Genomic DNA, 18592 nt, shown 5'->3' on the forward strand with positions numbered 1-18592 from the left:
TCCTTTCTCCTCCTTCAGCCTGAGGACACTTGCTTCGAGGCCGCTCACACGCTGTTTTTGTGCTGCTTGGATGGAGAGTGCAAAGTCGAGGGGAAAAATGCCATAACTACTCAAAAGGTGATAATATGATAACACATATGAAAAAAAGCATGAAATGTTACCTTGCTTTTGTTGCAAGTGCGACACCCTCCTACACTACTCATACGTTTATTGGTCTGATTTATTAGACCCGTCAACTGCAGACCCTCAAAATAGCTGGAAATACTGTATATTGCATTGTTCAATATCAGTAATCAGTAATGAAAATTAAAGTTATAACATATTTTTCTGCAATAAGAGTTTGTTTTTAAGGCTACAGTCAGGTAATACAGTGTTTTGTCAGTATGAGAATATAGTATATTATATAGTACATTTATATTTTTAAGTTAAATATATATATATATATATATATATATATATATATATATATATATATTTTTTTTTTTTTTTTTTTTTTTTTATACTGTCAGTATACAGATATACTGTCACACTATACTCTAACTAGTTTGAGCATATTGAGATTTAGTAGGAAAATGACTGCTTGGCCAACATGACAACTTTATACCTCTATTTTATACTTTCTGCATTTTCATGAATAGTTATTGGACATTTTATATTAATTATAACTAAGCATTAAACTACTGAGGTTAAAAACCTGTGCTAGCTTAGGGTCAAGAAACATGCTAAAATACTATAATTCATTCCTAAGCAAATCTTGCTGAATGAAGTGAGTCCATGAAAAATATTTTTTATGAAAACATTTAAAGAATTAGATTTGATATTATTATAATTATTATAATATATAAACTAATGTATAAACTAAATTAGCCGTTACTATTGTTTTGCTAATGCTAATTCTGTACCACCAAAGTAGCAAACTAGCAGCAAAACTATCACAGTGTCACTTTTTTCTTACATGACTGACATTTGGATATTTTGTAAATTTTACTTTGGTTTTCACTGTTTGGCAGTTTGACCACTTTTTTCACTTGTAATGACCCTAAGTGCTCTCGAAAATGGGATAAAAAATTATGGAATTATTACTTCAAGGTTTAAGCAACAAAATAGAAGTAAAAGCAACTAATTAAATTAAATGCTGAGATCCATCTTTGGTCGTAATTAATCTCTCACCTCATATTACATTTTAGACTCAACTTGTGCATCTGTTTTCATTTCCATTTTTCTCCCCGTCCCTCAGTCTCACCATCTCACCATCCGCCCCTCCATCTCTGGGCTCGGTGGAACCCATATGGGAGAGCTGCCGGCTGGGATGCCTGCTCGAGCGCCCAACCACGGTGCCCTCACCCTCCCGCCATCTGTTAGTACCTCTCCAGTCTGCTGCAGGTTTGCCAACAGGACAATTCAGATGGTCAGCAGTCTCCTGCCACCATGGCCACCCACCCTGGCTACCTCTGAAGGACAACAGGACAGTCTCGGTGACCTCTGGTTCTTTGTAGCATCCTACACTGTTCCTCCATTTTGGATTTTTAGGTGAGGCTAATCCATAGTCAAAGGTCATGTTAATGGAGACAGACTGCCAAACAGCTGCTGACTTTACTGTCAGAGTTAGTCTAAACAGTAAAAAAACATAAATAAAGACAGTATAAGCAATGACTAGTGGGAATCGGTATTAGGCTTTAATAATCACATTCTATTAGGGTTTTTTTGTTTGTTTGTTTGTTTGTTTTTTATGTCAATTTAAAACCATGATTTAAAACAAGACATGGTTTAGATAAAAATCAACACTATTTGGAAGAGGTTAAAAAATCTCACTGTTTTATTTTGCTATTCATGTTTTTGATTTAAGTTTCTTTTTGCCAATGCTAATTTGCCACCACAGAAACCTCAAAAAACTAATTTTGAGTTAAAGCAGTCAAACATTTTTGCCAAAGCAATACTTTTAATTTAACATCAGAAATGTAAGATTCTTTAATAAATGACATTTCTATGAATGTCTTCTGTAATATAATTTTCATATAAAAAATAAAACTGTTACTGTTGTTTTGCTAAAGCTAATTTGCTACCAGGAACAACTAAGATAACACTAAGTCTAATATTCCTTTTTCTGGTTAACTAACATTCCGACTAATAGTTAAGATTTTTTTTTTGTTTGTTTTGTAAGATTTGTTCAAATGTGAATCAACCAAAGGACCATTTTTTTCTCCTTATATGATGCCAACTAAGTGTTATTGATATGGTTTATCTAAAAATAAAGGTTACACATAAATTAAAACCGTACCATTTTACCAAACCATTTTAATTAACCCCAGGTTTTCTTTCAAAATGTCTGGTTAGTGTAAAAAATACTAATACAGAACCAGATGAATGTAAACAGCCAACATGAATTTGCCCAGAAATCATCTTCTGACCCACTTGGGCCTTATTCTCTTCTTCTTTTAATTAGTAGCTGTTAAAACCGATGCATTCTGTCCTCAAGTAAATAAACTTAATTTCTGCATTGGATCCAAGTTTATCTCTAGGTTAAAGGGCATTGAGGACAGAGGAGTGAAGATGCTGGGCGTGGACATGCAGTTTTTGTGTCTTTTCTCACAGTTTCATGGGCTTTTTGGCTCATCTGAAAGACATGTGCTTGCTCTGGGTCCCACTGAGCTCCACTCACTCCATTTCTGTCCCCACCTTGGCACTACTTCCTTCAGAAGTGGACGGTGCCAACTCACCAGTCACTGTTTGCAACCATCAGGTGAGCTACAACTAACTCATCTTTACGACTGGGAGTGCAAAGTCAGGCACAGATTTTCTTTTTTTACAGGGTAAAAAGTGTTGAAAGAGACCAGACCGAGTGCATTTGGAAAGGGATAAATCTAGTTATGTTCTGATCCCAGATTTAGGAAATGTAACCACACTAAATGGTTTACTAAAAACAATTTTAGTAAAGGTCACAGAGGAGATGTGAAGATGCATTTAAAAAAAAAAAAAAAAAAAAAAAATCAAAACAGTCATCAATTGATAGCTTTTTGGCCTCTGCGACGTTAAAAATATCTCTTCAACCCCCTAAAAATATAACCCAAAATATTTTGACTCATTTCCTTACGCAAATAAGTCATAGTACAATAATATCTCAGTGGTGGTAAGAGGTTCAGAAGGGACAGACTGAAAAAGAGACTATGCACCTGACTCTCCAGAGAGCTAAAGGTGAACGTAGACACAAACAAACACTTCCCCTCATGTCACATATGAACACACCAGTCGAGACGGAGAGAAAAAAAAAAAAAAAAAAACACCACAGATGTTCATACACAGAGGTAGTAGTGCATGCACAAACACACAGACAAAAAAACAACAACAAAAAGCGACAGTCTCTTACTCACAGTTTTCAGTCTGGAAGTCTGGAACAAACTGCTCGTCATTGTCGGGAACTTGAGCTGAAGACACAAACAGACAAAGAAGAAGAAGAAGAAGAAAGGGAATGATTGTTTGTGATGTTGATGGGCAATGCAGCATTGATCACAGCTCTGTATGGTCCAACATGCTCCTCTGGTGCACAGTCTCCTGGGATATTAGGTTGGCCTATCGCAGCATTGTTTTGCTGCTGCTGTCGGTTAGAGAACACAGCTGCAACAAATATGTTTAACAGGGGAATTATTACTGCTTTTCTCTTCTTTTTTCTCTAAGCCTTAACAACATTAGGTTAAGGGCAAACATCTCAATTTGATCATCTCTCAACAGTAAATTGAATTTTTGGCAATTAACAGACATTTTTTTCCTGTCAATATGAGAAAAAATACAGAAATAAGTAACTGTTATATAACAATTAAAAACAGTAACATGCTACAGTTTTAAAAGACAAAAATCTTTGGTCATGCGTGAAATAATATATTTCAAATAATATTAACATACTATCTATGCTGCAAAAACAGCCTCACAGAAAAGATGCAAAACATCCTTAAAAATATGTAACAAGTAAAAACAAATCTATTTAAATAAATAATTATGGACCCTAAAACTAGAAAAAAAAATATCAATGCACAAAACTAGCAAGCTGTTTTATTGTATTACAAGAAAAGAAAACACACAAGTTATTTATGATACTCTTAGTATTGTTAAAGTCAAAGTTTAAGTGGCTTCACACTTAAAATTTTGTCCATTTGCTGGGGTTCAAGTATTGTTTTGACTCATTACTGGTTAAAACTAGCTGGAATATTGTATTAATATGAATATTTTCTAAAACAGTGATTAGCTTTCCGATGAAAAACATGCTTCACCGGAAACAAGGTTGTTTTTTTGTTTTTTTTTTTTCCCCAAATCCCTTTTTTGCAGGGTAAATACTGCAAAACATTATTTTCTGATGCATTTTACACAATTTTCTTCAGATACAGAACACATTGAAGCACATTTTCAAACAATCGGCAGGCTGTCAGGGAGATAATACTTTGCTTGAGGTGACTGTCTAACATCTAATTCCACTTCCTGACTTCGCCTTGTCCATTGACTGCTCCACAGCCACGGCTCTCACTTCTTTGCCAGCAGCCAAACACCCATTGTTAACAGTATCTAATTGGCTTCTTCCCTACTGGTGAATCCACCTGTACCTACCGCGTTAGGTCTGTTCCAAACCCTCACAATGTTTCACCTGTGTTTCAGAAACGCCCCTGAAACTCAGCCTAATGCTAAAATAATGAAGCCCTGCTCCCGCTCCGGCTTCAATTAGGCATGAAGATATTTATATCACTTGTATATACACTCAGCCACAGTTTTTTTAACCATGTCCCTCCAGTTCAGTTTGATTCAAGCAAAAAGCAAAAGGAGATTTAAGTATCATTAGCACGTCTATTTATACACACAATAAGGTGGATCCTCATTATCACAGGATCATGTCTTAACATGTCTTTAGCTCTGAAAAAATGACTGATTTTTTTTTTTTTTATTTCTGACACGCTTGGTATAATCTGAGATGCTTATTTCTCACCAGAGGTGTGAATTGAAGAGAGTAAACAATTAACAGATCAAGAGGAGAAATTGCTCTGTATTTTCCAACAATGTTAAACAGGTGAAGAGAGCAGCAAACAAAGACTGACATTATTTTATAATCTATTTTGTATGCAGTTCAAAGTATTTTTGTATACATTTCTTTAAACTCAAATTAATACTGGATTATAATTCAACCACTGTTGACTGTGATATATTTTTTTTTTATTATTACTATTTACAAGATTTCTGTGCTAAATTTATGCTATGGTATAAGACGGTCTGATAATTACCTCCGCCAAGGAGGTTATGTTTTTGCCAGGGTTTGTCTGTCTGTCTGTCTGTTTGTTTGTCTGTCCGTTAGTGTGCAACATAACTCAAAAAGTTACGGACAGATTTTGATGAAATTTTCAGGGTTTGTTGGAAATGGGATAAGGAAGAAATGATTAAATTTTGGTGGTGATCGGGGGTGGGGGGGCCCACGGGGGGGGGCCACTGATCAGCCTTGGCGGAGGTCTGCGCTCTCCGAGTGCTTCTAGTTATTGTGGTTTTTATTATGATAATGATAATTATCACAATATACAATATTTTTTTTCTTTATTCCGTTGCCTTTACTTTACTCACTTTCACTTTGTTCATGTTTTCAGTGTTTTTTGCGCAAAAATTGTTGTAAAACGTTTCTGATGTTTCTAATTATTTGAAATGCTCTCATGTTATGACTGTAAAGAACAGTTCAATAACTAAAAAACTGTAACTTTTACTCATGACCAAAACTCATCATTATGTTAGTGACATGGACGGATTTCTTCATTTTTATCATTATACCATTTGTGTCCATTATCACTCAGCCTGAACGATATCAGTCTCAGAATGATATATGGTATTACAAAAAATATTACCAATTACAATGGCATCTTACAGGAATTAAACAGGCAGTTTTTTGGTGTTTTATGATAGAAACTTGTCGTACAGTTTTAGAACATTTTAGGAAATAATTGAAAGAAGTATTTGTAAAACATGTATATAGGCAGAATGAGTAATATAAATCGATGATTCTCTTTTACATTTCCTGTTCACTCTTGAATGTTTCTGCCTGTCTTTCAACACTTTGTTTTTTTGTATTTTTGCTGCTGAAAACAGTGCAATTTCCCTACTGTAGGATCAATAAAGTCATATCTTATATCATATGTTATCTCTTAAAAAGTCTCCCTTTGAAAACTAAATAAAAAGCTGTACGTCTCACGAATAAACGGAAGAATTCAGGGGGAAAACAAGAATTAATCAATGTGACTATCCTAATGAGCAACATACATGGGAGAGAAAAACACAAACTAAGGCAAATGAACAAACTTACAATGCTCAAACAGCTTTATGAAATGCAGTTAGAGAAGGACAAAAAGGAGGGATGGAAAAACTAATTTTAAATTTTAAAGTGTCTGTGTGTCCAAAATATAAAGAAGAGGTACAGGATGGATGAGTCACCAGCCCTGAGTAAGTCCATGAATGAGCCAACTGATCCCTGCATCAAACTCCAGGGGAGAGGAACGGCAGAGCTGGAAATCTGCCACCATTCATAAAACAAAAACACAAAAAAAAAGAAAAAGAAGAGGAGGAGGTGGAAGTGGAGAGGGAAAAGGGAGTGAAGGATGAAAAGGAAGAAGTTGTAAACGGGAGGCCTGAGCACGAGAGACCTATCTAAACTCTTTGTATTACAGTTTCAGATACAGTGTGGATTTTGTCCAGTGTGTATTAACAAACACAAACACCCTGAAAGTAGGAAATCTGCAAATACTGCAGAAGAATGGGATATTTCAAAAAGGGCGCTTAATGCAGAGTGTCTACAGGTATCGCAAACTTCAATGTAATGCTTTTAAATACATTTTAAAGGTCAGTTTTGATTATATTTAATTTTTTTTTTTATTTTCAGAAACTGTAGGGAAATCTAAATAAAAGTACCCTCTGTCATCCCATGTAGAGGCATTTGTAACCAGGGATCCACTGTACATTTTGCTAACAGGATGTGTAAGGTAAAATGAGAAATGTGGACTGAGACGAAATGAATAAATGAAATTAGCTGAAACATGGTGGCAATTAAGACCTCACCAACTCACATTTTAGACTATTTGCTGACTTCTAAGACATGATATTCATATTAAGGGTGTGTAGACGCTGTCAATATATCTAACAACTATGGACATGAAGGGTTCATTTTTTTGGGGTGAGGGCTCAAACATACGTTGCAGAGTCCCAGTCTGAAATTCATTCCCTTCATAATTCCTCCAAGAGGCTTTCTCTGTCCTCTTGTTCCCAATTACTTGAACTAATAAATCTTGGAAAATGGGAAGGTATTCCTTTTGCTCTTTAATGGACAGGAAGTCATTCATTAAATCTACAACGGTGAATTTATCACATTGATCCATGACAGGCAGAACTGTAATCTTTAACAGTAATACTTCTTATCAGCCGCTGCCATCTCTCTTTTCTCACTTTGGATACTGAAATATTAAAATCATGTCTTATTCTTTTTACACGCCCTCCGGTATGTGCTGGTGCCGCCGTTTTGCTGCCATCACCGCCTCAACACCCTCATCATCATCATCTAAACGCTGCTCACATTCAATTCCTCCAATCCCCATTTCAAAGCTTAATTTTCATTTTTTAAGAGCTTTGCAAAAATTTTGTAATGTGTTGAAAAATAGATGGCTCTTAGAAATGATTGAGAGTCTGGTTCACCAGTTAAAAGACTAACTAATTTTTCCACTTCAGGGAAAATAACTCAATCCTTTTTGTGAAAAGAAAAGAAAAGAAAAGAAAAGAAAAGAAAAGAAAAGAAAAGAAAAGAAAAGAAAAAGGATTAAGGCTCATTTAATAATTATCAACTGTGCACTTGAAAGTTGAAGAGGAGATAAATGCTTTATATTTTTAGTTTTAGTGCTTCATAGAGAGACATTTTTGCAACATATTCATAGTGGGAAAATAACTTTAAAAATTAGAAAATCCTGAGTAACTTGTTTAACATAGATGAAACAAATTTATTATTGCTCATAATATTGGACATACATGTAACACAACGATCTAGATCTGAGAGTAAAACACTAAAAAAAAAAAAAAAATCAGATTTAATTCTTTTTTCACAGTTAAAGTTTTAAACAAGTTGTGAAATTTTCAGTATAAATTAACAAAACCACCAAATATCATATATCAAAACTGATGTAGATGAAGTCTGGTGTTAAAATTTGACAAAATTGATATGTTTCATTTGAAAACAGAGCCGTTTAGTTTGACTCATTTAGAGAAACTTATATAAAAACTAGTTTAAGTCAAACCTTTATGCTCTGTGCCCAGTTTCCAATTGTATTAGGACATTGTAAAATGCTACAGGGATCTTCATACAAAATGCAAATTTGTTTTCTCTCTACTGGAAGATAAACTTTCAGATTCCATGCTTTATCTGAGTAAAGCGAGATGCAAATTTATTAGAAGAAGCAAAAATGATTCCTAACCCTGTGTCTGTTACTTTAAAAGCAGTTTCTTCATTTTATAGTTTGCCTTTTTTTAACACAACATTAAACTTGTACCACCTGACAAAGAAATACTGCTTTGATGTCACAAAATGCCCTTTCTCTACTGGCTTACACACACATTCCATGCAAAGAGGCAAAAAAAATAAATAATCAAAACATGCACATACTATACAACAATAACAAGACATGCATATTAAGACAGAAAAAGATGAACAGCACTGACCAAAACTTCGGTGTTGCAGACACGGCGGAAAGAGGACACTCGCGCTTAAATCCTGAAGCATCACGTCTCAAGTTAGACCACAATGAGCAACGAGTCTTGCCATCAGAGAACAAAAAAAAAAGTATTTAAAAAAAAAAAAAAGTAAAGAAAACAGAAATAAGAAGAAAAAAATACTTTAAGAACTGTTTTGGTTTAGGAGAATCTGCGAGAAGAAAAAAAATTATAGATCCATTCTTTTTTTTGTTTTGTTTTGTTTTGGCCCACCAAAGAAATGGAATTGAAGACGGCAAGATGATGGTACAGCTGGAGAAGATAGAGAGGTGTGCTGAGAGGAAGCAAAGGGGGGGGGGGGGGGGGGAAGAGTAAATGAGAGAGAGAGGAAGGGATGAAGTGAGAGAAAAAGAGAGAGAGGGAGCTCTGGTGGAGGTGGCGGCTGGCGTGCGGCGCGTTAGCTCCTGCCAAAAGCAGAAGAGACAGTGAGCGTCTCCGAGCCTTCTCCTGGTAATTTGTGATGACACTCTCTGGGTAGAGCCCTCCTCGGTCTCCCTCAAGACCCCCGCTTGCCTCGCTCACACAGCCTCTAATGTATGCATGACACACAAGGTGCCTCTTCCACACACAGGCTTTTAATTGGACTGCAACGCTTAGGCATGTAACTCCAGGGCTGCTGCTGCTGCTGCTTCTGCTACGTTTTCCCCTGTTACCTCCCTATACCACCTTACATTTTTTCCTAAATCTCTTCCTTTTTAGATTTAAAACACTCACCTTCTGCCAGCCAGGTCTCCTGGAGCTGACTGAGGTCCTGAAAAAGCTCTGCAGGTGATGAAAACCGAAAGAAGAGAAGTTAAAACCCCCAGTCAAGAAGCATTGGACACAGAAAATCTGAGTGGCGGGCCTTTGTGAGTGTGCACCTAATAACAAGTCAATTTGTATCTCTGACCACTGACACATGCACAGGTTCGTGAGGATCTTCACAGGATACCATGTTGTAATTGAGATTCTGTAGTTAGCAAGCACAGGTGGCCACAAACCAATTGAATTTTTGCTACATGTTTAGGAGCCGTGAAATTAACTTCTACTTCTTCTTCTTCCTCAACCACCCCCCACTTCTAACCCCTCTGCTTACCTTCAGTGTCCAGTGCCAGGTTAATGAATTTTCTCTTTCTGTCACTTGCTGCTGGCCTCTCGCAGCTTGTTTTTTTCAGTTTCTTCAACAAAAAAAAACACAAAACAAATCAATTTCTTTCTAGCCAGTCTAAGGCTGTGATTGTTGCTGCACACGTGCAAATGGAAAAGCATTAGTGAGACACTCATACAGAGCCAAACACACTTCACTTCTGCTTTACTCATCAGGTAGAATTAACAAGTTGGACACCTTGCATGACCGTTAAGTAATGGGTATGTTGTTGAGCTGTTTATCTGTGGTGATTAGATTCCATTTACATGGATTCTGAGGAACAGAGGGGACTATTGAGTTAAAAGTAAAAGTAAAAAAGTAAAAGAGAGGAAGGTACATGGGATTAGAGGAAGAAACATGACTATTATATGCATTTGTAGTTTTATTTGAACTCCTTTTTTCCCCCCTCAATTAACACTCACTTTGGAATTAAAGTAAGGCACTTGCTGGTCGTGAATGCTGTCCATTCTGATGCACCGTCGTGACGTAAACTGACAAATCTGTCTCTGTCCAGGTCAGCCTTAAAAAAGCGAGACAAGAAAAGTGATGGATATGAATTGGGATCGAAATTACAGATTTACTCATAAAGGCTCAGTTGAAGCCTCGGAGAAAAGCAGCACATCCGACCGATGCGTAATCTTCAAATGACAGATCCGTACATTCCATGCGTAAACGCGGAGCGCACGGAGCCGGAGGGAGATGTCTAGCGATACAGTGAGTCAAAGGCTCAACTTAGAAAATAGTTGTCGGAAGCGTGACAGACTCACTTACCTAGCACAACCTCGCGCCGTTTTTCCCCTGCACGTGCGGAGTGCCACAGAGCGGCTGTGGATTGCTCCACGATCCCCGGCTTCTGCCGGCGCTTTTCCCCACTCACTGTGCGCAGTCTAGCGGCTTTGGCATTGCCTCCCGGGGCCTCCCATGAAAACAAGCCGCTCTCCTGCTTCCCATTGGTTGTCAATGGCTTTCACTGGATCAGATTGCTGGCAAAGCAATCGTGCAAGCGGCGAGGTCAGGAGAAAGAAGCTTAGAAGCTTCGATACGACTGACATGCGCTTATAGAAAAGTTTGGACTTAACGTTTACTAAAAAATTACACCAAATATAAAATTATTACCGAGTATTTAAAGTTAAGTACACATAAGAAGCGCAACTACCCCCCCCCCCCCCCCCCCCCCCCCCCTTCTCCTGGTGTATTTACCCTCTCCCTCTCGTCTCTCCGCGTCCACAGTGTGTACACACGCAAACACACTCTTCTCCGGTCAAGTTTGTGTCCATGGTAACTGTGTTTTGAAGCTCTTCCAGATGGACTGAAGCGCCAGCTCTCTCCATCCTGTAAGGGACACTTTGTTGAACAGTGGGACAGACCTGCACGAGGCAGTGACCTGGAAGTAAAGAGCAGGTCACCGGGCAAAACTGAGGACACACCAAAAGAAGGAACTAGAACTGAAGCTATCGATTATTTTTGTAATCAATTAATGAATTGATTATCTTCTTCTACTCGATTTTAGGGTTATTTGAATAGGTGAAAACAAAATAGTGAAGATGTGAAAAAGACATGTCTTAAAAGGACAACTTATCCTTTATTCCAGAGCCATACAACCACAAAAACCTGTAAAAGTATACTAATAGTATGTGTGTGTGTGTGTGTGTATAAAAAAAAAAAAAAAAAAAAAAAAAAAAAAAAAAAAATATATATATATATATATATATATATATATATATATACAGGTTGGGGAAGCAAAATTTACAATATTTTGAGGCAGGGATTGAAAGACAGTGTATGACCAATTATTTTATTGAAAGTCATGAGAATTTATTTGCCACAAGAAAATTTACATAATAGAAAATGTTTTTATTCTATGTGTCCTCCTTCTTTCTCAATAACTGCCTTCACACCCTTCCTGAAACTTGCGCAAGTGTTCCTCAAATATTCGGGTGACAACTTCTCCCATTCTTCTTTAATAGTATCTTCCAGACTTTCTCGTAATAGTTTTGCTCATAGTCATTCTCTTCTTTACATTATAAACAGTTTTTATGGACACTCCAACTATTTTTGAAATCTCCTTTGGTGTGACGAGTCCATTCAGCAAATCACACACTCTTTGACGTTTGCTTTCCTGATTACTCATATGGGCAAAAGTTTCTGAAAAGGTATGGATAATAGTGTTAGGTATGATTATGACATCAGTATATGTTTGGTTTCAAAACAACTGACGTAGTGCCTGCTGAGAAAAAACAACTAAATGTTCATTGTAAATTTTGCTTCCCCACCCTGTATATATGTATGTATGTATGTATGTATGTATGTATTTATACACACACACACACACACACACACACACACACACACTTTTATACTGTTGTTATTGCTATTTCTATTTAATTATTTTTTATACACTTTTACAGGTTTTTGTGGTTGTTGTTTTGGCTGGTTCTGGAATAAAGGATAAGTTGTTTGTCACTGTAAGACATCTCTTGTGCGTGTGTGTGAGTGCAATGCAGTCTTCAACAAATTTGTATCCAACTTACTAACTTTCTAATAACTTAAAGATGGAACTAACATACAACTTAAAAAATAAAGCAAAATATTTTTAATGTTTGTATAAAAGCTTAAATGTTTAAAGGAGTAAGTGATGGTGCCAATGAAGAAAAATGAACATATAGACATTTTCTGCCTTTTTGTCCTTGTCTCTTCTGAGCTACGCTTCTTGTTGTTTGTGTTCATCCTGGTGTCATGTGCATCACCATAAGCATCTGTTTGAAAAACAACAGTGGAACTAATGTTTAGTGAAATTAAGGAAATGAAGCTGCAATTCAGGAAAATTGTATCAATTTTTTTTTAATCAATTCAAGTCACTTAATCATTAAACAATAATTGATTAATCGTTTCAGCTCTAAAAAACTTTGAACAGGCACTAGCACTAGCACCAACCCAAAACAAGCACATGGTTTGTGCTAATGTACTTGGGGTAGGAATGATTCTTAAAATGGCAAATCTTGAGTCTGTCATAATAATGTGGGCTGATCAGTTGAAAATCAAAGATGACAAAATATCTTCAATACTGAGTGAGTACAAGGGCAACAGACGAACACAACTGAAGTTATTTTAAAAACCTACATGAATCTGTGCCTCTGAGACAATGTTTGTTGCTAGAGCCATTGTCCACCACTCTGCTGTTTACTATTCATGTAATATTTAGCTGCAAAACTAACACGGGACAAATCCGGGAAAAGGAACTTCACCATGTAGCATAAAGGAGTTCATTAGCAGACAGACATATCGTGAGTCAGTGGTCATGCTGATGCCATCTTGGATCCAGGCAGGACTCCTTTACAGGACAGGTGAAGTGGATGTGAAGTGAAGTATCATGCCGCTCCTGATGACCCCCCCAACCCCCCACCCACCCACCCACCAAAGCACCGGCTGCACTTGATGCCGGTCCAGCTCAGTCATCCAGCCAACTGACACCGAGACAATTGGAAAAAATCTATGAACCAACCTGAATCAGTTTGGAAAAGTCAATCATTTAATATTCTAAAAGCCCATGAAATTAGTTAGTATTTTTCATTTTCTTTCTTTTTAGTCTCACCTTGAAATCAGTGGCTTTTAGACATATAAAGACATATAATTTAGAGGTGGTTAAACTAAGACTATTGTCGTGTTGTTAGTTTATAGCTCTTAGTATTAATTCCTATTTATTAATTTATTTATTTTTGAAATTGACACTTAGTTTTAATTCGTTTCTAGAGCAGGTTTGCTAGTTTTCATTAGTTGTTTTTTTTCTGAATCCTTAGTTTTAGTTTAGTTTAGTTTTAGTATTAGTTTTAGTTATTTCATATATTTTATCTTCCTTGCCATCCTAATCAAAGAAATTAGTGAGGTGTGGATCAGTAGGTTACCCTGGACACTTTATTTGGGGGTCGGGTTAGGGTGGCTCATTGACTGAGCAGAGACACAAACATTTGTACAGTACAATGTATGAATTCCCCATAGCAGGTTGGGGTGTGTGTGTGATCCATACACAACGTCACTTACGTGAAAACAATGCAAAGATGTGCAAAGGATGACAGGAGATGCACAAAGCAGCCAGCAGTAAACCAGATAGAAACATATATAAACCAGCCAACCAGCAGTAAACCTCATAGAAACATATATAAACCAGATAGAAACATATTTAAACCAGCCAACCAGCAGTAAACCGCATAGAAACATATATAAACCAGATAGAAAGACATATAAACCAGCCAACCAGCAGTAAACCGCAGAGAAACATATATAAACCAGATAGAAACATATATAAACTAGCCAACCAGCAATAAACCAGATAGAAAGGTATATAAACCAGATACAAACATATATGAACTGGCTAACCAGCAGTAAACCAGATATAAACATATATAAACAAGATAGAAATATATATATATAAACCAGCTAACAGGAGTAAACCAGATAGAAACATACATAAACCAGCCAACCAGCAGTAAACCGCATAGACACATATAAAAAAGATAGAAACATATATAAACCAGCAATAAACCAGATAGAAACATATAAACCAGATAGAAACATAAACCAGCCAACCAGCAGTAAAGCGGATAGAAACATATAGAAACCAGCTAACCAGCAGTAAACCAGATAGAAACATATAGAAACCATATAGAAACACATATAACCCAGTTCAGCGGCAGTAAACCAGACACCTTAGCAGATATCTCATATCTTAATCGGCTGCAGTAGCATTATTAGCCAACTTTGCTTCATTTCAATTCAGCTAGCTGTTGCTACGTGTTTTAACATTATAAAAGGTTTACATACCTCTATAATTGGATTACTTTTCTGCCCCCTGTTTTCTCTACTTCTAAACTGCTTCAAAAAAACCCTTTCTTTCTTTCTGCTAATAGATCCATGCATTTGTGTCCTATCATTCACACCACATGATAGGCTAGTACTAGTGATGCACGGATCAGCAGGTTAACCCAGGGGGTTACCTGGGTCAGTTCAAAAAATGTCACTATTTGCAGGGCGGGTCAAATAATTCCACAAAAGCTGGACCCGGAGAGTTGAAAAAAAAAAAGCCCGACCCCACACATCACCAAAAGAAATCCCATACAGGACTCTGCTGCTTTGTCCCAGCTTTAGACTGCATGTTCCAGGTAGAGTGGGGACCGGAAGACGACTTTAACCACAAGTGACCAGGCATGATGGAAGTGCCATATGGTGCTGCCAGCTAAAATTGCTGGAGTGAAATAAATCAATTTGATATCAATTCAACATTGACATAGACGAAAACTAAGAGAATTTTATACATAATTTTTATACGTTTTAGTTAGTTTTGTAAGCACACAATACAGTTTCGGTTAGTTATTGTTTTTTTTCTTTTAATTAGAATTTTATTTATTTCAGTTAATGAAAATGTTTTTTCAATTTTAGTTTTCGTCATTTCGTTCGTTTTCAGTAACGATAACGACCTTGGTTCTTATACATTTTTATTTGTAATGATTATCTTGCCAAGCTAAACCTGTAACTATCAAGCATATGTTTAAACTTTTTCTCATTCAAAAATCCAAAACTGATAGAAAATTCCAATATTCCAATGTTAAGCGAACTGGGTCTATGCTAACGTGTCTCTCAGCCTATAAACATTTGTCTGGACTTTGCAGTGTGTGGCAATCCATCCATCTGAACAAAAAATAGTCAATGAGTGAATAAGAAAGTGATTTCAAACAGAACCCATATATCTGAAAGGGTTCAAAGGTCAGTGTAAAAAGCACACAACACTATGCCAAACAACGAATGATTTTATTAATGGTTTCCTTTAACATTGTTCTCAGGCAACACTTGGCAGGCATACTATCTTTTAGGCAGAATGACATATCTGTGTGATTTTGAGAGAGAAGCAATAAACAGAAAAAATAGTACTGTGTACAAAAATACAACCTCACTGTACAAACGCTGCATTGCTACAGAGCAAAGAGATCACGCATCAGTCTCCACAGGCATTTGGCACTTTTAAAGACTGAAACAGTCAAGTGTAGATTTATTCTCAGAAACCATGCAGGAGTGTAGACTAGAAAAAAATCATTTTGGAAAAAAAATTATCAATTGTTGGTGAGATGAGAGTAATGGAATATGCTTGTGCGATTTCTTTAAAGTCTCAAAAACCAAGATTATTTTTAAGATTGTCAAAACAGCTTTAACAACTTTTACCTACATTAACTTTACCAAAACCAGCTGACTGAATGTTGACTGAAAAAAGGATTGTAATTGATAAAAATTTGAATCTTACATTTCATATCTAAACCATTTCAATTTTGTAGACATCTCAAAAGCTTCCATGACTTGTGTAGAAATACTGTAGAAATAATACACAATACATGAAGGAGCATTTTCATATGTGTGCAGAAGAAATCAGATTTCAGGGTGGCTAATTTCATTGCAGGTCACAATGGTCTAAACAGTTGAAAAAGCTGTTTTTGGACTAGGTTTTAAGATAATCATGCATGTTTATTTTCACTCAGAAATTCAACTCTGATATCACACAGTCCTACTAAGTTTTGCTGTTCCCAGTAAAATTTCCAGAGGCTTTAAGGAATAAAAATAAGTCAACTTTTCAAAAGGTATGCTGTGTGAAAGCTGCAAAATGCTTTTAGAAACTGCTCTTTTTGGGTACCACTGATTTTTAATGTTGATTCTTTAAATCAAGCTTGTACTTTACATGCCAATACTCTTTTGTGTCAAGACTCAATTGCTTAATGTCTGATTGTATACACAGTGGAATGTAAACATTAAGCAGCATACATCTGAACAAATCAATGACCGTATAGGAGGTCAAAATGCCAAAAGTCAATCTTACTGTATTTGTAACTCACTGTAAGTCAATGACAAACTCAATATTTCAGTTCTCTTTTTTAGTACCTTTCAGAAAAAATCACAGAACACACTAAAAAGCATGTCCTTCTCATAAATAAAGTATGATATGATTTAGCTGAGCACCTCTGTAGGCAGATTACAGGCAGAAAGTTTTTTGTAAAGTTCAATTTCCAGAAGTGTCTAAACAGATTTGGATCACTCATGCAACTTAAAGTATGCATACTGTCTGGAAGCCTTTTGTGCAATGTAAAACAAGCAATGTCATGCATTTTTATTATTGTAATTTTTTTTTTTTTTTTTTTTTTTAAGGAATGTTTTGTAGTTTCTTCTTATCTTTCCACTGACAGAGCAGCAACACAGCAGTTGAAATCTGACAAGGATGACTTGCAGGAGCAAAACAACAACACCACCACCAACAACAACAACAACATTAAAACAACATTAAAAAAACATTGAGTCTTTTAATTACTTCAACATATTCATGAGTTATGTGCTGAAGCAAAAGGAACACATCTTAAACACATTTGGGGCTGATCAGTTGCAAACTCCAGATATGTCAGATCCTCTCCGACTGTCCATCATGCATCAGGGCTATGCAAATGCAAATCCAAACCCCCCCCCCCCCAGAAAACTGTAAAAAAAAAAAAAAAAAAAGAACAAAAAGAAAACAAACATCAATAGCAGCAAAATAGAAATAAATAAATAAAATTGTATCACAAAAAACACATTCATATGTGGATTTATTCCACATGGCACGAATCACAACAGCCAAAATAGAAACAGACTTTTAGAAAACGGTCATTTGTAGAAGTGGACCTCCAGAAATAGCTTCACTATTTTTGCAGCTAAACTACACAACACACTGTAGATCAAAGCTTCGCTCTATGCACGCCTTGCTCAATGTCAAATCAGCTCCTTTCTGTGGAATCCACATGCTGCAGGCCACACACACTCTGAACCTTCAGTTTGCTACTGTATGCTGGGCTATCTGACTGTCAAAGACCCCCTTCATTGGTGGTGGTTGTCCAACTCATGACCGCTGTTCTGCAGAACTTTGAACACAGTCTTGTCGCCCTTTATCTATCAGTCTTTGCTCTCACTGCGCGTTCGCCTGATGATGGAGGAGAAGAAGCTGCGACCTTGACCTGGTCCCATCAGCATGGGGGCCTGGTTCTTGTGGATGATCTCAATCTAGTATTTAGAACAAAGAAAGAACTAAGATGAGATTTGTTCTGAAGATTAAGCATCCCATATTTTGGTGTGTAAAAGAAAAGTTGTAAAAAATTTGCTCCACTTTTTTATCCCAACACCAGAGAAAAAATAGTCATTGAGCAAAAATTGTATATAACACCACACTGTTGAACCCCAGAGATAAGTTCATAGATGTACTGTTAGAGCTGAGTTCAGTGATTCCAACTCCATCAGTGGTTAAAGTATCTATTGTCTGTTCTAAAAGTTGCTAGAAGTTGCTAAATGACATCATCACCCAATTTGCATAATTGTAAATGTGCATGTAATTGTATGAATGATGTAGGAGAGAAAAAGTGAGTATAAAAACATCCTAAATATGTTTAGAACTACAAATGAACTATACTCAGTTCTAGTTTATTTTTTTTTAATGTCCCAATTCTAACCCTTCATCTTTATCTGGGGTTAGAGACTGTGGAGTGATTTCACTATCAAAAGTAGGAGGGCACAACTTACATAGAAACAAGCTTAAAAACTGAAACTGAAGAGGTAAAGATAATATTGTGGGGAGTAAAATTATTATTGTGGGCACAGAAAAAGAGAGAGGGTGCACAAAATTAAAATGCTTGTTCACTTTCGCAA

The 18592-nt window shown here is 36.4% G+C and overlaps 2 protein-coding genes across 5 annotated transcripts in view; both read right to left on the reverse strand.

Annotated features, from left to right (window-relative positions):
* Window positions 1-10903, reverse strand: part of etv1 (ETS variant transcription factor 1) — a 29215-nt gene extending 18312 nt beyond the window's left edge. Inside the window, exons 1-5 of one of the 3 annotated variants that reach the window (XM_030158483.1) lie at window positions 10661-10903; window positions 10312-10409; window positions 9839-9920; window positions 9478-9525; window positions 3369-3422 (exon numbers count right to left, since the gene is read on the reverse strand). In XM_030158483.1, coding sequence (XP_030014343.1) covers window positions 3369-3422; window positions 9478-9525; window positions 9839-9920; window positions 10312-10356 — 229 coding nt within the window. In that variant the 5' untranslated portion in view covers window positions 10357-10409; window positions 10661-10903. Of the gene's footprint in view, window positions 1-3368; window positions 3423-8712; window positions 9090-9477; window positions 9526-9838; window positions 9921-10311; window positions 10410-10660 lie in introns of those variants that run through there. The other 2 variants (XM_030158484.1, XM_030158485.1) reach the window with 2 other exon arrangements.
* Window positions 10904-15675: 4772 nt separating this feature from the next.
* Window positions 15676-18592, reverse strand: part of dgkb (diacylglycerol kinase, beta) — a 198049-nt gene continuing 195132 nt past the window's right edge. For both annotated transcript variants that reach the window (XM_030158482.1, XM_030158481.1), the window contains one exon: window positions 15676-17953. In XM_030158482.1, coding sequence (XP_030014342.1) covers window positions 17846-17953 — 108 coding nt within the window. In that variant the 3' untranslated portion in view covers window positions 15676-17845. The remainder of the gene's footprint in view (window positions 17954-18592) is intronic.

This window comes from Sphaeramia orbicularis, chromosome 16, assembly GCF_902148855.1.
Source record: "Sphaeramia orbicularis chromosome 16, fSphaOr1.1, whole genome shotgun sequence".
NCBI classification, from domain to species: Eukaryota; Metazoa; Chordata; class Actinopteri; order Kurtiformes; family Apogonidae; genus Sphaeramia; species Sphaeramia orbicularis.